This window comes from Phoca vitulina, unplaced genomic scaffold (genome assembly GCF_004348235.1).
Source record: "Phoca vitulina isolate PV1807 unplaced genomic scaffold, GSC_HSeal_1.0 scaffold2, whole genome shotgun sequence".
NCBI lineage: Eukaryota > Metazoa > Chordata > Mammalia > Carnivora > Phocidae > Phoca > Phoca vitulina.
Genome location: NW_022589705.1, coordinates 83,602,314 through 83,623,584, shown reverse-complemented (window position 1 = coordinate 83,623,584; position 21,271 = coordinate 83,602,314). Strand labels below are relative to the sequence as shown.

Sequence of the window (21,271 nt, the reverse complement as noted above, 5' to 3'; positions counted from 1 at the left end):
AATGAATCATGGAACACTACATCAAAAACTAATGATGTAATGTATGGTGATTAACATAACAGTAAAAAATAAACAAAACAAAACAAAAACCTCTGGGGAAAGGGCAAACCATTAAAATTTTATATCGCTTTACCTGTGTTTCTCAAGTATAGAATCTCTGGGGTTGGGGCCCCAACATGCACATTAAAAAAAATTAAAAAAAACAACAACAATTCTTAAAATGTTCATTAAAAAGTTTGAGAACTGTTCCGGCTGATTTGCCACAAATAGTTTACAAGCCCTTTGCAGCTGGCCCATGGGTCAGTGCTGGGAAGTTTGCACATTCGATCGCACGGCACACACTTTGCCCCCAACCCTGTGTCACTGAATCAGACAGACATGGTCCCTGCCTTCCCGGATCTTCCATCTAGTAGGGGAAACAGTAATCAGACTACTGCACCAATCATTAGCTAAAATACAGATTTCTTCTGGGCCCCACTGTGAAATCTGTTCAAATAGGTCAGAGGGCCTTCCCCAGTGATGAGCAGCCCGGTTTAGAAATGCCTAGTGTAGTGGAAAAACTATGCATGAGCTTTGAAGAGAGGTCCAGGTTCAAATCCTGGCTCCACCATCCTTTAGCTTTGTGACACCTCTTTGACTTAGTTTCCTTGCCTCTAAAATGGGAATAATGACACCCCACGGGAATTCTTGTAAGGATTCAATGAGAGAAAGGGAGCTCAATACGTTTTAATGTCCTTCCTTCATTCCCTCGAAATGTGGAATGAAAGGAAAAGCTTTATTTCCTATTGATGTGAATTGAAGCTTAGGGTCACAAGCTGAGCACTATTTTGAGGTCAGCAAGTCCTTCCTGATAACTGAAATCCTAGTCTGTGCCCCAGACAGGCTCATTCAACTTTTCTATTTTTGGACTCCTATCTATTCTTTCAGGTCCCTTACACTATAGCCCCTAACAACCACAAAAACAGCAGACTCTACCTAATTCCTTCTTATCTCAGGAGTCACAAACTCATATGCCAGGAGTTTGGTAGAAGATAATAGCGGGGGTGGGTAGAAACAAGAAATGAAAGCTATTTACCTAGATCCACCAGATTGTCTCAAGGTGGAAGGCAGGGCCCAGTGCTGCCACATCTTTGGAATTTTAAAGAAAAGATGGAAATCTAGAATTTTTTTTTTTAAGATTTTATTTATTTGAGACAGAGAGAGCATGAGCAGGGGGGAGGGATAGAGGGAGAAGCAGACTCCCCGCTGAGCAGGGAGCCTGATGCGGGGCTCGATCCCAGCTAAACCGACTGAGCCACCCAAGTAACCCCAGAAATCTAGACTTCTTTGTAAAACTTCCCAGCTTTTAAAACCCTGAGCCACAACTCTATGAAACAGATCAGGAAACCTATATGAAGTGGATAATTCTCCAGAAAAAAAAACAACTTACCAAAATTGACTCTTATAGAGATGTCAAGTCTAAACAGACTAGTTACCACAGAAGAAATAGGGAAAGCAGTTGTAGGGCCTCCCTGTAGATGGTTTCACAGGGAAATTCTTTCCCCCTTAAAGTCAGATAATAGCAATGCCACTTAAACTATTCCAAGCAATGCAAAGGAAGGAAAATGCTATTGAAGTTAGCATAACACTGACATGGAAACTGGATAAAGATTGAACCAAAAAGAAAATTACAGACCAATCTTATTTATGAATATTGACGTGATTATCCTAAATGTTAGCAGAATCTAACAGCATATTAAAACAAATAGGGGCCCCTGGGTGGCTCAGTCAGTTAAGCGTCCGGCTCTTAGTTTCAGCTCAGGTCATGATCTCGCAGTCATGGGATCGAGCCCCACACTGGGCTTTGCAAAGCTCAGCATGGAGCCTGCTTCAGATTATTCTTTGCCCTCCCGCTTATTCTCTCTCTCTCTCTCTCTCAAATAAATAAATAAAATCTTTAAAATAAATAAAGAAAGAAAAAACAAAGAAATCATGCCTAAATGGGGTTTACTTAGGACTGGCAGGATACTCAGACTATTAGGGTAGGCTGGGAAGTCATTCTCAACCGGAGGTGATTTTGCCCCTAACAAGACACTTGGCAAAAAATGTTAAACATGCCATAGCACACAGGACAGCCTCCCAAAGCAAAATATTATTGGGCCCAAAATGTCAATAGTGCTGAGGATGGGAAACCCTGGACTTGGTCGTGTTAGTAACAGCTCCAAATCTCAGTGGCTCAAAACAACAAGGTCTGTTTCTCACTCACATTACATGTCCTTTGTGGGGCTGATGGGGCTCTGCTTTATGTCATCCGCACTCAGGGACCCGGGCAAAGGGAGACAGCACCTGTGCTGATAAGATTTTCAGGACAACTGAAGAATACTGCACTGGCTGCTAAGCTATGTCCAGAAGTGACAGCCATCATTTCCTCCATGTTTCACTGACTGCACCTAAATTCAAGGGGATAAGGAAGTACAATCCCTCCAGATGCCTGGACACAGAGAACTGGAAATATTTGCTAACAGCACCAAAGACTCCCAAAGCATTTACAACAGCCTGGACCCTCAGGTAATCCGCAAGGCCACCCAGCTTCAAATCCCACACTTCCTGGCTGTGTGCCCTTGACGAAGTCACTTAACCTCTCTGTGTCTCTGTCCAAAAATGAGGAAAATATATCAACCCTGCAGAGCTATTATACAATGATGTAATGAGTTAAAACGTATAAAGTGCTTAAGACAGTGCCTGGCACATAGAAAGTGCTCAGGACATGTTAGCCAAGATGTTGATGAATAAGGGGAAGTACCCCACATGGAATGGGCTTTTAGTAAAGGATTGTTGTTATGACTGAAGCTTTGAGGGAAATGAATGTCCAAGGTAACCCAGCTGGTAAGTTCAGCATGGTGGTTAAGAGACTGAGCTCTACGAAATAAGTCAAACAGAGAAAGACATGTATCATATGACCTCACTGATATGAGGAATTCTTAATCTCAGGAAACAAACTGAGGGTTGCTGGAGTGGGGGGTGGGGTGGGAGGGATGGAGTGACTGGGTGATGGACACTGGGGAGGGTATGTGTTCTGGTAAGTGCTGTGAATTGTGCAAGACTGTTGAATCTCAGATCTGTACCTCTGAAACAAATAATGCAATATATGTTAAGAAAGAAAAAAAGAAGAAGAAGAATATAGCAGGAGGGGAAGAATGAAGGGGGGGAAATTGGAGGGGGAGAAGAACCATGAGAGACGATGGACTCTGAAAAACAAACTGAGGGTTCTAGAGGGGAGGGGGTTGGGAGGATGGGTTAGCCTGGTGATGGGTATTGAGGAGGGCACGTTCTGCATGGAGCACTGGGTGTTATGCACAAACAATGAATCATGGAACACTATATCTAAAACTAATGATGTAATGTATGGGGATTAACATAACAATAAAAAAAATAAAAAAATAAAAAAAAAAAAGAGACTGAGCTCTGGGGGCACCTGGGTGGCTCAGTCGTTAAGCGTCTGCCTTCAGCTCAGGTCATGATCCCAGGGTCCTGGGATCGAGCCCCGCATCAGGCTCTCTGCTCAGCAGGAAGCCTGCTTCTCCCTTTCCCACTCCGCCTGCTTGTGTTCCCTCTCTCACTGTTTCTCTCTCTGTCAAATAAATAAATTAAAAAAAAAAAAAAAAGAGACTGAGCTCTGGGGTCTCACCTTGGCACTGAGAAATATTGTTATTTTTGTAATGTTAATTAACAGTAATTAACAGTAATGTTAATTAATATTTGGAGAAGGTTCAGTGTGGTTAAGAGTATGGACACTGCCTGGGTTTAAATCCTGGTTCCAATAGTCATCAGCTGTGTGACCTTGGGCAAGTCGCTAAGCCTCTCTGCACTCTAGTTTTATCATCTATAAAATGAGGATTATAATAGGACCCCTGCAATTATGAAGATTAAAACACAATATAAGTAAAGCCCTAGGGACCTTGTGGCCAAGTGTTTGGCACATTATCAGCACCATGTGGTTGTTAGCTATTATCTTACCACACTCTCAGCTTTCCACACAGAGGCAACCAAAAGTAAAAGAAAAACAGTTCGCTTCTCCCAGCGTAATTAAGACGGGTGAGAAGACACAAATTTAGCAGTCCTTGAACCACAGAAATGTTGCCAATGAACCTGGGAATGAGGGAAAGAAAAAAATTGGAAACTTTTCCTACCTGCCCCAGGAGTCCTAGAAGTCACTGAGAATTTCCATTTGTTCTCAGTCATCCCTGCAGCATAGGAGTTCAAGAGAAGGGACAGGCAGAGTAAGTCCAGTAAGCAGAGGCAAAAGGGCATCATTTCCAAATCAGAGCTAAATTACTCTGCAACTGCTGGTTTCCCCCAAACCTGGCCCCCCTTTAAGGCAATTGCAGTTTCCCATCCAACCAGACGGGGGCGTTGAGTCAAAAGTCTTGCTCTTAGCAACAGTAAGTCACTATTTAACTGTTTTCCTACTGACGAGATGTTGTTCCAAACATTTTCCATGCGTGATCTCATATCACCCTCACAGTAAAACCCTACAGAGTAGGTATTCTTATTATTCCCATTTTATATATGACAAATCTGAGGAAAGTAACTAAGCAACTTGCCCAGCAGGCCACACCTAATATTTCCAGGACTGGGGCAAAAGTACGCATTGAGGCATACCTAGAAAGTTATAAATGAGGGGCGCCTGGGTGGCTCAGTCGGTTAAGCGTCTGCCTTTGGCTCAAGTCATGATCCCAGGGTCCTGGGATCGAGCCCCACATCAGGCTCCCTGGTCAGTGGGGAGTCTGCTTCTCCCTCTCCCTCTTCCCCTGCTCATGTTCTGGTCTCTCGCTCAAATAAATAAATAAAATCTTTTTTTAAAAAAAGTTATAAATGGAGTTCATGAACTGTTATATAAAATACAGTCTTTTGGGCTACCTTGAAAAATAAACCTTCACAGTGACCTGGAAGGCCACATCCAAATTTCTGGGCTTCTCAGAGCTCTACACTAGAAGGTGGTGGAGGGTGGAAAAGCAGGACGGTAGCCCCATGCCTGCTTCTCTTTATACCCCTAAGTGCATTCCCCTGCAAGGGGCCTTGTGCACATGTGTGTACATGTCCTAACCTGTATGCTCACGTTCTGTTCTAAGGTTTCAAAACTGAAAGGGTCCATCAGGTATCCAGCACAGTGAATCACAAAGGAGCCACAACAAAGCACAACATCATCACATTTCAGAGTACCAGGGACCAAGAGAAAAGCTTAAAAGTTTCCAGAAAGGGAGCAGGGGGGACATCCATGCAAAGAATCAGGAATCAGAGTGGCAGTGTACTTCTCAAAGCTAGAAGAAAACAGCAATATCTTCAAAATTCTAAATGAATTTTATCTCCAGTTAAATTAAGCATATGAGAAAAATAAAGACATTGTCAATGGTCACTTAGCATGTATGGTAGTGTGGTGGCCAGCCTTTAATGAGTTCTGTCTCCTGCTATTTGTACCCTGACACAGTTCCTTCACACTTCGAATATGCCTGACCTATGGAATCATGGGATATTCCAGAATTGACAATATGTGATTTCTAAGGCTAGCGCATAAAACACATTGTGGTTTCTACCTTGCTCTCTCTGCTTTGGTGAAAGCCAGCTACCATGTCCTAAGGACACTCAAGCAGTCCCATGGAGAGGTGTATATGACAAGGAGGTGAAACCTCCAGTCAACAGCCTGCACCAACTTGCTAGCCATGTGAGTGCGCCATCTTGGAAGTGGATCCTCCAGCCCCAGTCAAGCCTTGGAAGACTCTAGTCTCATGAGAGAACTGAGCCAGAACCACCCAGCTAAACCATTCCCAAATTCCTGGCTCAGAGAGACTGAGATAAATACTAACTTGTTTTGCCGTTACGTTTGGGAGTAATTTGTTACACAACAAAAGATAATGAATACAGATATATTGGGGAGGAGGGGGAAAGGAGCCACAGCGTTTTGTAGTTCTCTCAATCAGAAGGTGCAGTCAATACCTCCACCCTTGAGTTTGGATATGGCCATGAAACTTGTTTTGGCTGATGGCACATTAGCAAAGATTACAGGAGCAGACAGTTAAAAAGTGCTCATGCAATTGGGTCTTCCTTCTCTTGTTCCTAAAAATCCGTAACTGCCACCACGTGACTAAGCTCAGGTGGCCTGCTAGAGGCATATAGCCCCGCCGCCTCAGCGGAGAGCCAGCATCCACCAGACATGTGAGTGAGGCCATTCCAAATCATCCAGCCCAAGCCAAACTGGCCCAGAAAAGAAGTGCCCAGGTAGTTTACAGAATTACGAGTATAATGCCTGGAACCTGGTGCTCAATAAATCAGAAAAGGATGACAATGATGAGAATGACAGGAAAGAAGCCAAAAGTGAGTAGTTGTCTTGGGTAAGGCCTGTTAGTCCTGCAGTGGGACATGGTCTTCCCAAAGAAAGGCTTCTAAGGGTATCATTCAATTAAACAAATATTTGCCAAGCGTTTACTATGTGCCATGCTCCTGGCCTGAAACTGTGATTGCAAAGTAGAAATAATTCGTGACATTGTGCTGTTCTGAATCAGAACCAAGCTCGCCTATTTCACAAAGAATTGAACTAGGACATCAAAATATTTTAAGTAGGCTCCACGCCCAATGTGAGGCTTGAACTCACAACCCTGAGATTAAGAATCACATGCTTTACTGATTGAGCCAGCCAGGCACCCCAGACATCAAAATATTTTTATTTTTATTATTTATTTATTTATTTTTTAAAAAGATTATTTATTTATTTATTTGACAGAGAGAGAGAGATAGTGAGAGCAGGAACACAAGCAGGGGGAGTGGGAGAGGGAGAAGCAGGCTTCCTGCGGAGCAGGGAGACCGATGTGGGGCTCGATCCCAGGACCCTGGGATCATGACCTGAGCCGAAGGCAGACGCTTAACGACTGAGCCACCCAGGCGCCCCTCAAAATATTTTTAGAGTGGAACTTAACCAGATGGATATTTTGGGTTGTATTTCACCAGCCCCCAGTCTTGTCTGGACACTCCAGAGCCAGATATGAAAGGCAAGGGATATCCAGAGTATCCCATAACACTCTCTACATCCTCTGTCTTTCCCCTGCCCCACCAGCAGTTAAGAACACATTCCACTCTGAATCCAAAATCATTTCAACTCCAGGGGTGCCTGGGTGGCTCAGTCATTAAGTGTCTGCCTTTGGCTCAGGTCGTGATCCCAGGGTCCTGGGATCGAGCCCCATGCGAAGCCTGCTTCTCCCTCTCCCACTCCCCCTGCTTGTGTTCCCTCTCTCGCTGTGTCTCTCTCTGTCAAATAAATAAAATCTTAAAAAAACAAAAACAAAATCATTTCAACTCTAAACATTGGCTTCCAATTCTTTTGACTTCAACCCAAGATATGAAAAACATTTTATATTGCACCTGAGTACACAAACCTGAAACTGAAACAAAAGTTCTATAAATTGAGACTTAAAAGTGTGATATAGTCTGAATTTTTAAATTATATACTATTTTATCTTTTAATGCTAGTCACAATCCTCTAAATGGGTTTTAAGACCCATTAATGGGTCACAACCAGCCATTTGAAAAAACTGCTCTGACATGTCACATGGCAAGGGGATTTAAAAGATCATCTACTCCAATCCTTGCACTTTACAGGTGGTAAACTGAGACTCAGAGAGGTTAAGTCACTTGCCCAAGACCACATAGCTAGGAAGTCTGCGGTGCTTAGATTTGAACCAAGATGTGACTCAGCTATTGAACTTTTACCATGTGTCAGCCACTGTGCTGAGTTCTCTAAGTTCATTATCTCATGTAATACTCACTGTGATCCTATGAAACGTATTATCATTCCTACTTTACAGACGAGAAAACGAAGTCTCGGGATGGGGAAAATGACTTATTCAGAGTGTCACAGTGTTAGTAGCAGACCCAGGACTTGTCTCCAGGTCCGGCCGTCCGTGAAGCCTGCTCTCGACCGCTAAGCCCACTATGAAGAGAGTGGTTATGAAAGTGAGTTTGTGGGCTCTAAATGCCTGCAGTTGCACATGTGAAGCAGCGATAACGTAGTGCTCCCAACCCTTCAGGGCCTTATCACTGCGCACGCTTTCCTCGACCAACTCCCAAAAAACGCTGGTGGCAAAAGAGCATAGACTTTAGCTTAATGAGGAGGAGGATTCGAATCCCAGCCCCATCATTTACTCGGAACGCCTGCCTAATCTCTCTGCGCTTCAGTTTCCAGACCTCAGCAGCGGGGAGAGCGATAGCATCGACACCAGGTCTGACTCCCTGGCACCTGCAAGCGCTTGTCAAGCGTCAAACCCTTTCCGCGCTCCGCCCCCTTTCTCCCCGGGCGCATGCGCCGCTCAGGGGCGCCTTTTACGACGCGGCGGCTGCGGCGCGCTTGGCGGCCGGAGCGAAGCGGGGCGAGCGCGGCGCGGGCGGCGGCGGCGGCGGCAGGGCCGAGGGGACGCGCGGGGGGCGGCGTCGCCATGTCGCACGGCCACAGCCACGGCGGGGGCGGCTGTCGCTGCGCCGCCGAGCGGGAGGAGCCGCCCGAACAGCGCGGCCTGGCCTACGGCCTCTACCTGCGCATCGACCTGGAGCGGCTGCAGTGCCTCAACGAGAGTCGTGAGGGCAGCGGCCGCGGCGTCTTCAAGCCGTGGGAGGAGCGGACCGACCGCTCCAAGGTGGGCCTTCCGGGGCCTGGGGCGGGAGGGCGAGGCGGGGACCCGCGCGGGGCCTCAGGCCTCCTGTCTGCCCTGTCGGCCTCTGTCCTGCTGTTAAAAATAGCGACAGCCCGCTTGCCAAGGGCTTTCCCGTGCCCATCACCTGCCCTCCCCCTGGGAAGAAAACAGGGTCGAGTCTCCCCATTTTGCAGATAGAGGAACTGAGGCCCAGAGAGGGAAAGGGGTGGTTTGGCTTTACACGCCAATATTCTCTTCCAGAGCTTCAGGGGGTAGCGGAGGATGGCCATGAGGGCGTTTTCCCTGTTTGACTGCTAGTCCCAATGGCTGCCTGATCATAATCACCTGATGAAGACCAAAGACAGGCTAGGCAGATGAAGCGTGTTATTCTTTCTAGAGCATTTACCACCATGGGGTCACAGAGCCGTTTGAAAGCTGTGGACCCCATAGGCACGGATTTTTACACACAATTTGAGGAGGCTAGTTGGGTCTGGAAGTTCATTCACGGGCTCCCCATTTAAGGACTATTAACTTATTAGCATCAAGTTAGTAAGTGCTGGAAAACCGAGGGAGGTTGACTAATTGCCTTGCACTCCGGTCATAGAACAGGGTTGGAAGATGCGTGAAATTGTAGGCTCTCAGCAAATATTTGTTGCTTTCTCCTCCCCATTCCCCATCCCCTCCAGTTTGTTGAAAGTGATGCAGATGAAGAGCTTCTGTTTAATATTCCGTAAGTATCTCCTTGGTGTTTGCCTCAGGCTGGATAGGCTGTACCCAGTTGTCTTCTCAGGATTCATTCATTGGTGTGTCAAGGGCACACATCTGTTTCTAGAAATGGGGGAAATTACAGTGTGGTGGGTTTGAGGAGGAAAGCATAAAGATGTATCTGTTGAAAGATAACTGAGGAGTCAAGGTAAATTTCTTAGAACTGCAGAACGCCAGAGGCAGACAGGATCTTAGAAATGTTCTGGTACAAGTCTGACACATGAGTAGACTGAAGCCCAGAAAGGGGAAGGGTCTTGTCCAGGGTCACACAGCTACGCAAAAGTTCATACCCAAGTTGACAACTTCTTTTGCATTCTGGCAGATTTACAGGCAATGTCAAGCTCAAAGGCATCATTATAATGGGAGAGGATGATGACTCACACCCCTCTGAGATGAGACTGTAAGTGGCGCGAGGGCTGAGGCTCTCAAGAAGCTAGTTCTCTTTTCTGTGGTAGCACTTTATTCCAGAATGACACACTTTTTTCTTTTTACTGGGTTAAATATTCCCTCCCCCGCCCTGAAAAATCTTGGTTTTGTTCTTCATCAGAATACACTTATCTCTTCCTGAATTAACGACTTTTTTAGATTAAGCATCTTTAGGGCCAACAGCTTGTGTCTTTTCAAAGTACTTGCTGTGGCACCATTCATCCAGAGAGCATCCTATAAATGCCAATTGTCGATGACTTTGCAGTTTTCTTAGTAACCCAACTGCAGATCTCAAATGATGGTTTCTACTCTTGGGGTTAGTTTCCACATTTACCTTTGTTATTTCACACAGTTAAAATCTTTGCGTGTGTTTTGTTGACATGGAATTACTGAGTGTGAATGCCCTTTAGTTGGCAGAGTTCTGTATACCTCTTGCAACACTGGATCTGTTGCTAGCAGGGTTGATACTCCATTTTTGACAGCTTGCCTTAGTCCAGCATAGCCTTCCTAAAAGAAGGGGAAAACTTTGAGTGCTGGAGAAAAAAATACCAGAAGAACTTTATGTTTAAAAAAATTTTTTCCTGAAAAATTGGTCAGTTTGAGAGATTTAAGAAATTGATACTATTTTTGAAAGTTGGAAACATGAATTTGAAAGCAAACCCACATATTTAATCATGTTAAGGAAACCGTACGTTTGAGTTGATGCTTTTGGAGACTTGTTTACTGGGGAGATGGATTGGCTTGAGAAAACTAGAAGTCTGTGTTGCATTCTGTTTAAGAGTGGGCTCTGGAATAAACTGCTTGGGTTCAAATTCTGGCTGTACCGCTGGTTAGGTGCATGACTTTGGGACATCTCTTTATCTCAGTGCTCTCGTATGTAAAATGACAGTAGTAATAGTATGAACCTCATAAGATGGTGGAGAGAATTGAATGATACATAACATGTAAAGAGCTTAGAATAAGTCTGGAACATAATAAATGCCCAGTTTTGGTAGGGCAGGTACAAACACATAGCCCTTGGTTCTAAGCGCTTTACATACATTATACTTCATCAAATCTATGCCATTAAGTAAAAAAATTTCGCTTATTCAACTGTGACATGCCACTGACACATCTAGAAAAGTTAAATTGGTACTTAATGAAATTTAAACACAGACTATGTGTTAGATGATTTTAAGGAATTGTTAAATTGTCAATTTTTGTAAAATGATATCCTTTTAAGAGTGGTGTTTTAAGAAGTCTTTACATTTTAGAAATACATACTAAAGTATGAGTGAAATGAAATGTTTGGGATTGCTTTAAAATATCAAGCACAAACAAAATGGGGGTGATAGGAAATAGGCATAATGTTGATTGTTGAAGCTGAGTGATAAATAAATGGAGATTCATTGTATTTTTCTCTGCTTCTGTATATATTTGAAATTTTCCATGGTAAAAATTTTAAAGTATATGTATCTTAGAATTGATTCAGTTTAATCTCATCATTGTATGGGATATGTACTATCACTATCCCCACTTTATAAATGAGGAAACAGATACAGAGAGGTTAGATCACTTGCCCAAAATTACACAGCTGGTAAGTGACAGAGCCATGCTTTAAACCTAGAAGTCTGGCTCCAGAGACACTGCTTTTAACTACAGTGCTACACTGCCTCTCATAATGCTGCTCATAAATATTCACTGTTATTATTCTGTGCATCATTCTTAGAAACACTTTGAAGCAAACAATTTGCTTTCTTAAATTACATGCATTTTGCTGCCCCTAATGTCTAGGCCCCTCCTGTGTGGGTGTGTTAATAAAACACTCTAGAGATGGTGGGGGTGTGGCTTAGGGCTTCAGAATCTTTGAGTTACAGAGGAGACAGCTGTTTCTTAGATATTTCTTTGAAAACCTTTTTCTTCATTAGCAGTTTTATTTGACTTTCCAAAGCTCGTTGTGAGTTGGCAGCGCTTTATGCTCTCTTCAAAATGGAAACCCCCAAATTGTATTTATTTATTTTTTTTTAAAAACTGAAGAGGACTCAATATACAGGCTAATTTTGAACACAAAAATTGCTTGAGCGTTAAGTTACCTGCTCTTATCTCTTAACTCTGTTTAATAGGTTTCTGCCAAAAGTATTTTTTCTCCCACGAGTAAGCTGTTTTATTTAACCTCCTCAGCTTGGTCTGAATGTGCTGAGTTGCTGATTCTCTCCATGCATTTGCTGCACGTGACCTGATTTGAGCCTCCTCTTTGTGTATTGCTTCTCATGTGATCTTAACCCACTCAAAGATGCCACTGGCTTATGTTGCAGTTCTCAGCTCTTGTTGGTTTAAAGATATTTGTGTATAAATGCCATTAAAATGCCATTCCTAAAATTTGATCTCCTTTTAATAAAATGGAAGGCAGTTGAGTCAATAAGAAGTTTTGAAAAACTGAAAAATATGCACAACGTGATAATGCACATTTCTTGATTTTTCTTCCCTTTCCTTTCTCAGGTACAAAAACATTCCACAGATGTCCTTTGATGATACAGACAGGGAGCCAGATCAGACCTTTAGTCTGAATCGGGATGTTACGGGAGAATTAGAGTATGCTACAAAGTAAGCACTTGGCCTGTCTCCACTCTCTGGCTTCTGAGAAACAGCAGGTGTTCATTTGCAGTGAACATATATGCATTAGCACTAACTGAGCTTGCAATTCAATTTTGGCCCATTTCCTGCTTTCTTAGCATGAGAAACGAGTTAAAACAGTGGAGGAAACTTGATCCTTGGCTTGGTCAATTTTGGGCAGAGATGCAGTGCAAGCCATAGACTTGTTAAACTTGTAAGCAGTTGACAGATCTGATTGATCTCCTAGGATGGTCTTAGGAAAGATGTTTTCAGAATTCCTCTTTGCGTAGTGGGCTTACAGTAGGCCACGTTACCCAAGACCACCTTCTGTCTTCACTGGTTCTTTTTCCTAATGGTAAGGTTGGTGAGATCAACGCCGAACTTGCATTAGAATCCCTCCTTGGTCATACAGCATTTCTCATTCTTGCTCCTTGAGGGCAGGGCAGTGTTGACTCATTTTTCTATTCCTATTGCCTAGAGCAGGACCTGGCAGATGCTCAAGCAGTTTCCACTGAATCAATTCTTGTGCAAAAGAGAAGAGTGATACATAAGGGTCCAGAGTGTTCTCTGACATTTACCTGGGTTTTACCACAAGTTGGAGCTAGAATTGTTGTTTTTGTCCTGGTGGTGAGATAGTCATTGAACTCTAACCTGTGTTTTCTCTCCCCATTCCTTTCATTCTCTAGAATTTCTCGTTTTTCAAACGTCTATCATCTCTCAATCCATATTTCAAAAAACTTCGGAGCTGATACCACAAAGGTCTTGTATATTGGTCTGAGAGGAGAATGGACTGAGGTAAGAAGGGGCGGGAAGCATGACCACCCCCCAACCCCCCCTCCCCCGTGCACGTACGTATGTGTGTGTATACGTCTGTATGCGTGATATGGGCACTCCAAGGAAAGGAGAAAAGAGCAAGTGAGATACTACTTACTTCCAGTCTGTGTATAATTTTTCTTGGTTTCATTGCTATAAACAGTCCATCTCTCTTGACACGCTGTAGGTATTTTTAAGGGAGTTGAAATAATACAGTTGATAACAATTCACTTCTTCTTTCACTTGGAGATTCTTTTCTTCATTTGACATTTTTGATAACTGTTCTTGTTCCAGGCACCCAGAGATAAGATAATAAACAAGACAGATAAGGTCCTCTTCTCGTGGTGGCGCCATAATAGCAGGGGAATGAATCTTTTAAGTTACGGGGTGAATCATTGATAATGATCTTTGCAGTCTTCCTAGGATAAAAGTGTCAAAAGGGGGAAGAGATGACTTCCAGAAATGAACCTGAATAAGGACTACTCCAGTGTGTGGTCTGGGAAATGGCCAGCTGACCCAGCCTCTCACTTTTCTTGCAGCTTCGCCGACATGAGGTGACCATCTGCAATTATGAAGCATCAGCCAACCCAGCAGACCACAGGGTCCATCAGGTTACCCCACAGACACACTTCATTTCCTAAGACTGGCCAGGGCTCCCACAGAGGCGCTGTGTCGGTGAAGATGTACAGCATCCTGTTGGGGAAGACAAAGAGATAGGGTTCCAGAGAGACTTGGTGCCACAGCCTTTGCCAAGCTTTGTCTTTGGGGCTTGCTGCAGAAACCTGGCCTATGGAAGATACCACACCACCAGGGAGGGTAGTGTGGGTGCTGAGGGACAATCGTGGTTCTCTAGGGCCTAGAAATTGAGTCTTGGGCTGGGCAGCATCTGGCAGTCATTGGATAATGTCTGCCTTTCCAGTCAATGTGGCCATGGGATCCCAAGTGTCTTGTTGCTTTGTGGCAGGATTTTTGTGTGACTTGTTTTTTTTAAAAATGGAAACTATTTCCTGGGCTGCAGTAAACTTTCTGAAGCCTCAGCATTGTGTTTCTATTAGCCATCAGGAGGGTCTCCAACTAGAAATACTTGTCCCTGCTTGCTCCTTCCCCTGTCAGCGTTCAGCATTCTTGTCAAGTTGCCCAGCTTGGAGTTGTCTGTCATGTACTAGTGTCCCATGGTTATAGCTAGAAGAGCAGGAATCTCCTGATGATGCTTAATAGCTTGAGGAGGTCTTTTTTTCTTACTGCCTAGGTAAGCAGTCTGGGGAGAGCATGGGCATCATTTCTGTGTTTGTGAGTTATCCTGGTTGGATAAGAGTGGGCCTTAGGTAAGATTCCCCTTGGGACATCCTTAATGTTTATTAGCTTCTAACTGGTGTCGTAAGCGCAATGCCAGAAATTGGAGATCTCAGTTCTTCTGTTCATGGCTTTTTATTCACCGTACCTAATAAGCTTCCTAATAAATCTTTGCCGGACTTAATGTTTGTATATTCTTTTGATTTCTTGGTAGTACTGATGAAACTTTTACTTTACTGGGAACTAGTATGGAACTTTGAAATTTTTTGTTGTTGTTTTGTACTAGGTAGGTCATAGTGCCACAATGATACTTAAGACTAGATCATTTTCTTCAGGAAAGGTACATTGGACTAAAAACACTCCTACACCCACCCACCCACACTTTGTAAAGAGGAAGGTGAGGTTACAAACTGATGTTCCATTTCTCATGAGAGGAAGTAACATTTACAAAATGGAGGGACATTTACAAAACAAGGGAGAACAGATTCCGGAGCTCACCAGAAGAAATGAGAGCAAGGAAAGTAAGTGAGCAGCACATGTGGACCCAAGACTGGACTTAAATTTTGTAAGTCAAGACAGCAACTGGAGACAATTTAAGTATCTAAAATGAGGGGATTTGAGATGGTCAGTATTCTCTCCTTTGCAGAAATAGAAACAGTGAATAATGGGAATTAGTGTTGAATCTCATCCTCTTGAGAGAATTCCTCTGAAGTGTTGGCCCACACTTTCTCCAGCCTGTCCAAGGGAAAGCGTGCCACCACCAAGCTTTGTTAAGCCCCAAGATTTCTAAAATGTAACCTGAAATCAACCAGAGTGCAAACGCAATTCTTGATGCACTAAAGGTCCTACTCCTCAGCCACAGCCTCTTTATTTCAGTTGGATCATTTTGGAGATTAAAGGCTATGTTTTAAAATTTGGAGTAGGAGGAAAAATAAAGTTAGAAATCTTAGAGCAGACTATCCCTTCATTAGTTTCACTAATTAAAGCCTAATCACAGGCAGGCCCTGGGACTGGGCTTCTGAATTTGAAGCTTCACTCTGAAGAATTTGTTCAAGAACTTGAAGAAGTGCCCCAGGGTCCCAGGTGATTGGGGGTGCAGGAGGAATTGTTTACTCTTCTATAAGCAGACCTAGCAGGGCTCCTGGAGCGGTGGCTGGCAATTACATGGTCTGGGCACACTCATCCCTTTCTGACATCCAGTCTGGTTCTTTGGCTTGTTGCAGTCCTCAGGACTCCAAAGATTTCCTGTTCAGATCCTGGTATTTTAGGCTCTGTCTTTGTGACCTGTTGAGCACTTAAGACAAACTGTCTCTCAGCCTGGAAAAGTGCTTGGAGTTCCCAAGTTTACTGATTTCTTTCAGTTCAAAGAAAACTACTGTAGGTAGCAGCATCACTCATTTCCTGTTTGTAGATGCCCACATAGTCCTTCAACTCAGTTTGCTTCCCCTTCCAGCCTTTCTGTGGACCCAGAACCCATTTCCACTTTATCAGTGCAGCAAGGAGGAAAATGGGGACAAAATGAAGGTCTTTTTGTTCTTAACAAACTGGAGCTCATTGATGGTATTCTGTTCACTGTCCACATGGCATTGCTTGTTGAGGGCAGAGCTAAGACAGCACTGCCTGTCCAGCTGTCCTGCTGTGACCTGTGTTGTTTTCCCGGGGTACTTTTTAGTCATTAAGTCCTCACACTGTAATTTTACAGTGTATAAAGCATATCCACACGACCTGACTTGAGCCTAACAGCAAAGCTGTGAAGTAGGCAGGGTGGTATTTATCACCGTGTTACATAGCTCAGGAAGCAGGTGCGGAGAGGCAGCATTACAGTGTCATCCTGAGATTGCTGTTTCCTTCCCCTCCCTGAGCGTCCGTTTCCTCATCTTTAGAATAAGACTGGAGGACTGGATGGTCTCTAAGGATGTCTTCAGTGTATGAGGCCATCCAGCCGGTGTATGATCCATACGAAACTATGCTAGTGTGAGGGGTGCCTCTCCTTCCGGATAGCTTTCCTTTAGAAGGCGCATGGGTGGTGGTAGCGGGCGGGAATTACCGACGCGCTGTCTAGATTCTGCAGGTGACTCCGTGGCTTCGTTACGGGGAGTGGCCCGCCGTATCCAACATGGCAGCTCCTATCTGGCGGATCGCCGACGCCCACTTCCGGGTTCCGTACCGCTGGCCAGGCTACTTCCGGCAGCGAGATGGCTGGGTTCCCGGGACTCGAACGGAAGTTCCGGCGGGGGCGGCCGAGGGGGAAGAGTGTGTGTCTGTGCAGGAGAAAGAGGAGAATCGCCCGAGAGGTCTCGAAACCCCCAGGGAGTAGAGGTACCCTCCTCCGAGGCCAGCCGGCGGAGGGAGGGTACGGGGCGGGGGAGGGAGGAGAGACCGGACCTCCGCGGGGGTCCCGGCGAGTGGGGAGGGGACCGCAGTTGTGAGGGATGGGGGTGGGGAGTTAGGTGCGAAGAGGCGCTGGCCGGTCTTGGGGACTTTGGGGGTAGAGTGGGGCAAGAAGGCGTCCGGCTGTGATTGGAGGGACTTAAGGTCGGAAGTGGAAGATCCCATTGTGGGGCTGGGGCTCCCCGGGGTCAAAAGTAGAACGCCCCTTTGTGGGCAGGAGAGAGGGTCCTGGCTCAGGGTAGAAAATGTCACAGTAGGGAGGGGGCGACCTTTGGTCAGGACAGACGTTCCTAGTGTGGAGAGTGGGAGACCCTGGGTTAGGGTGGAAGTAGTTACTCTGAGGAGCTTCCTTCCCCTGTCGGGGGGGCGGGGGGAGGCATCACTTTGAGAGGGGGACCCTGGGGTGAGAGGTGGAAGTGTCCCAGCCAGGAAGGAAGGGAATCCCAGCTTAGGGCGGAAGATGCATCCCCGTGTGGGAAGAGGGACCCCGAGGTCAGAGGCGAGGGATCCCACGTGGAGAGGTGCACTCAGGGTCAGAGATGGAAGGTTGAAGCGGGTGGGGAGGGTGCTGGGGGGTGGGCACCACTCTGAAGGGTAGGCGCTTAGGGGCAGGTGGCTTCTGGGGACTTGGGAGGATGCGAAGGATGGGGAGGAGCCAACCAGCCTCACATTCTTTTGTGTGTTCGGGAGTCCCAGAGCATGGTCAAATTGGGGGACCTGGTTGGATTCGGTGGGCACTAGCGGCAGCAGGGAGCACCATTCAGTGGGGCGTGGGGCGCCAGTTACAGGGGGGGTAGTGGGCCGCAGTGTGTGTGCCTTCTGGGGACATGGGCAGCCCCTGGGGGCTCTGGGAATGGCTGAGCCAGAAACTGCTTGTGAAGGCCGGGTGGGGGCTGGATGTCGGGGGGGGGGGGGGTTGGAGAAAATGTGCATGTGGGGGGGTTGGGGGTAGGGGCTAAAAGCATATCTTTCTGGCATTTTTCTCCCCTTCATTTCCCACTAGGGCTGGGAGTTGGGGAGGAGGGAACCCGGGGCTCTATTAGAGGCATGATGATTGGAGAGCAGGGAGGAGGCAGTTAGTGGGGGGACGACAGCAGGGGCTGCCCTGGCTCCCCTTCCCCACAGCCCCTAAGCCCTCTCTCTGCCCTCCTGGGTCTCCAGCAAGCTCAGGCTGTGTGGTGGGCCGGAACCAAGGACACTGGGGTGGCTTCCTCTGCTTCTCAGCCCTGGAATGGAGGCAAACTTCCTCCCTGCTCGGGCCCGAGACTTCTTGCCTGCCTTTTCTTGGTGCCCAGGACAGAACCAGGGTGTTACGGGGCGCTGACATTCTGAGTGGGCCCTCGCTTTGAGGGTTTGAGGCTGTCCTGTGTCAGTGTCTCCCCTGCCCGGTCTTGCTCGTGACCGGTCCCCCGAATTTGCACAGGCCCCGCCGCAGAGCCTGCGGTGTATGTGTGGTAACACCATGTCTGTGCCCCTGCTCACCGATGCTGCCACTGTGTCTGGAGCGGAGCGGGAAACGGCCGCGGTAAGGGTCCTCCCCTGCCCTCGGCAGCCCCCGGCCCAGCCCCCGGCCCAGCTGGGGAAACTGGCTGGAAGGGGTGTGGGGGAAAATGGAGGTGGCACAGTTGAGAAGGGAGCAACCTGAAGCCAGGCGGCCACGGGTTAATAGCCTATTTGGCTGCTGCAACGGTTCCCCCCCACCCAGGTCCTTGGGGGCGCAGGGGGATGGCCCAAAGTTGGAGGACTGAGGGGGAATGAGAGCAGGGTGGTGGTGACTGCCCTCTTCCCATGTCCCCATGTCTGACCCTTTTTCAGGTTATTTTTTTACATGGACTTGGAGACACAGGGTGAGTGAGTTGGAGAGGGAGGAGGTACTTCCTTGGGAAGGTGGGGAAGGGCCCGGGGGCAGGATTAGGGGGCCTGCGCCCTCCCTCTCCCCCTCCCCCCCATGGGTGCCGGTTTTCCCTTCCTTCCTATAGGCACAGCTGGGCTGACGCCCTCTCCACCATCCGGCTCCCTCACGTCAAGTACATCTGTCCCCATGCGTGAGTGTCACCCCAGCAAGGGAGGGGCTGAGGTTGGGGATCCGCTGGGGGGTGGTCCTGTGGTCTCGGGCCTGTTCTCTCCTGTCAGCTGCATCCTGTGGCCTGAGCCCAGGGCAGTTGGAGGTGCCATTTTCAGCCTTCACTCCGGTGGAGCTCGCAGCCCCAGCCCCCAGCCCTAGGCCCTCCTAGACCAGGGATCCCCTAGAACCAGGAGATCCTGTGCCCCTTCCCCCAAGTACTCACCCACTAAGCTGGAACCCCGTCACACCGAGTGTCGGGCTCTGCTTCTCTGCCGGTGCCCCAACCACAGCCTCCAGCCCCACGTGGCAGGTTGCCTGGCAACACCTTAAACACAGGCCTTGCCTGCTGGGAGGGGCCCCCCAGGGGCTACTCTGCCCCCTCCTGGCTCTCTGCTGTGGCTTCCTCATCCTTTCTGCGCATGATGGCCCTTCTCGCTGCCCCTCCCTAGACCCCGGATCCCTGTGACACTCAACATGAAGATGGTGATGCCCTCCTGGTGAGTTGGGGGGGGGGCGTGGGGGAAGGATGGGAGCTGAGAGAGCTGCAGGGGGCTGGCCAGGGTCTTCCAGGAGCCAACACCTCTCCTCCCCCAGGTTTGACCTGATGGGGCTGAGTCCAGATGCCCCAGAGGACGAGGCTGGCATCAAGAAGGCAGCGGAGAACAGTAAGGCCCCAGCCCCTCCTCAGCATCTGCCTTCCTCCCCCTCCATCCCCCGCCGCCAATGAAAGCGTTGGGCAGTACCTGGCTCCCTTCCCTGGGCCCCCCAGCGGCTTTTCCCCTCCCCAGTCATGTCCCCTCCCCCCAGTCAAGGCCTTGATTGAGCACGAGATGAAGAATGGGATCCCTGCCAATCGAATCGTCCTGGGAGGCTTTTCACAGGTGAGGGGAGAGAGAGGGGGTGGGGGGTGGTAGGTGAGCTGTGTCCTCATGACCTCTCATTCTCTCCTCCCTCTAGGGTGGGGCTCTGTCCCTCTACACGGCCCTTACCTGTCCCCACCCTCTGGCTGGCATTGTGGCATTGAGCTGTTGGCTGCCTCTGCACCGGGCCTTCCCCCAGGTGAGTGTCTCCACGACCCCACTCCTGCCGTTTGAGTCTCCTTGTGGCTTGGGGCTTGTGCCGAAGCATCGGCTTTGCCCTGGAGGTCTTTTCTGGCCCACAGGCAGCCAATGGCAGCGCCAAGGACCTGGCCATCCTTCAGTGCCATGGGGAGCTGGACCCCATGGTTCCAGTACGGTTTGGGGCCCTGACGGCTGAGAAGCTCCGGTCCGTTGTCACACCCGCCAGGGTCCAGTTCAAGACTTACCCAGGTGTCATGCACAGCTCCTGTCCTCAGGTCAGTGATGAGGGCCCCCGTCCTACTCCCAGCCCTCTCCCTCCTCCCTCCAACTTGGAGCCTCTCACAATCCCTCCTCACCCCCAGGAGATGGCAGCTGTGAAGGAGTTCCTTGAGAAGCTGCTGCCTCCTGTCTGACCGGAGGCAACGGCCCCCAGCGCAGTCCCCCAGCTCTTGGGGGTCCAGCACGCGCGGCACCATCTTGGATCTGAGCCGGTCGAGCCCCTGTCCCCACCGTCCCTGACCTGTCCTCTTCCCATAGGCCTCTGGGGCAGGCAGGCCGAGGCCTGGCTGTCTGCAGCAGGGGGCAGGCCGCCCACTTCCCCCGTGGCCCTGGAGGCGGCCCCCTTGGCAGCAGTATTGGACGGGCTGTAGGCAGCGGGAGAAAGGGGCCCAGCCGCTGACCCACTCACTCAGGACCTCACTCACTAGCCCCGCTTTGGGCCCCCTCCTGTGACCTCAGGGTTTGGCCCCACCTACCACTCCACCCCCAAGTGATTCTGCCCAGATAATCATGGGTCTCTCCTCCTTCCCTCCAGCTGCTTCTCAATCATGAATGTGTCCGTGGCCCTGGGCCCCCGTGCTGCTGTGGGCTACCTGCCCCTGGGCAGGGGTGTTGGTGAGGGGGGGCAGAGTCCTTCGAAGGGGGCCTTCCCTTAGCCTCCCCAACGTGGGGGCTGGGCCCTGCCTCCCTCTTACCCTGCTCCCCCGCAGGCCTGGAGCCTGCAGGGCTGGACTGAGGCTCAAGGTCTCCCCCAGCTGTCCCACCCCCATGTTGTCCCCACTCTAGGGCCAGGGGAGAGGTGGGGGAGGAGTTGTGTCTTGTCTTCTGTCTCCATGTGGTTTTGGGTGTTTTTCTTGTTGTGTCCTGGATTCCGATAAAATTAAATTGCTTCAACTCTCAGGCTGGATGATTCTGTCCAAGGGGTAGAG

The 21,271-nt window shown here is 48.2% G+C and overlaps 2 protein-coding genes across 4 annotated transcripts; both read left to right on the top strand.

Moving 5' to 3' along the window:
• The first annotated feature begins 8,396 nt into the window (after positions 1-8,396).
• Positions 8,397-14,730, top strand: PITHD1 (PITH domain containing 1). Its single transcript, XM_032391373.1, has 6 exons — positions 8,397-8,660; positions 9,344-9,387; positions 9,745-9,822; positions 12,327-12,431; positions 13,127-13,235; positions 13,793-14,730. The coding sequence occupies exons 1-6, from the start codon at positions 8,463-8,465 to the stop codon at positions 13,892-13,894; spliced, it is 636 nt and encodes a 211-aa protein (XP_032247264.1). The 5' UTR covers positions 8,397-8,462; the 3' UTR covers positions 13,895-14,730.
• An 87-nt stretch (positions 14,731-14,817) lies between these two features.
• On the top strand, positions 14,818-21,240 carry LYPLA2 (lysophospholipase 2). 3 transcript variants are annotated; one of them, XM_032391348.1, is made up of 10 exons: positions 14,818-16,865; positions 18,361-18,462; positions 18,753-18,784; positions 18,917-18,982; positions 19,452-19,499; positions 19,597-19,667; positions 19,810-19,883; positions 19,960-20,061; positions 20,147-20,338; positions 20,426-21,240. In XM_032391348.1, exons 1-10 carry the CDS (start codon positions 16,566-16,568, stop codon positions 20,474-20,476), a joined length of 1,038 nt encoding a protein of 345 aa, XP_032247239.1. In that variant the 5' UTR covers positions 14,818-16,565; the 3' UTR covers positions 20,477-21,240. The 3 variants fall into 3 exon arrangements, with proteins under 3 accessions (XP_032247239.1, XP_032247247.1, XP_032247251.1); XM_032391356.1 differs by having other exon boundaries at positions 20,165-20,338; positions 20,426-20,871; XM_032391360.1 differs by having other exon boundaries at positions 16,815-16,899.
• The last annotated feature ends 31 nt before the right edge of the window (positions 21,241-21,271 follow it).

What these genes read in the sequence shown, in the direction of transcription:
- PITHD1 (XM_032391373.1), top strand. Translation starts at nt 8,463, where the DNA reads ATGTCGCACGGCCACAGCCACGGCGGGGGCGGCTGTCGCTGCGCCGCC. An exon ending in CACCCCTCTGAGATGAGACT is followed by an intron (nt 9,823 to 12,326) that starts GTAAGTGGCGCG and finishes TTCCTTTCTCAG; the next exon opens with GTACAAAAACATTCCACAGA. An exon ending in GAATTAGAGTATGCTACAAA is followed by an intron (nt 12,432 to 13,126) that starts GTAAGCACTTGG and finishes TTCATTCTCTAG; the next exon opens with AATTTCTCGTTTTTCAAACG.
- LYPLA2 (XM_032391348.1), top strand. Translation starts at nt 16,566, where the DNA reads ATGGGTGGTGGTAGCGGGCGGGAATTACCGACGCGCTGTCTAGATTCT. An exon ending in GAAACCCCCAGGGAGTAGAG is followed by an intron (nt 16,866 to 18,360) that starts GTACCCTCCTCC and finishes GAATTTGCACAG; the next exon opens with GCCCCGCCGCAGAGCCTGCG. An exon ending in AAGTACATCTGTCCCCATGC is followed by an intron (nt 18,983 to 19,451) that starts GTGAGTGTCACC and finishes GCCCCTCCCTAG; the next exon opens with ACCCCGGATCCCTGTGACAC.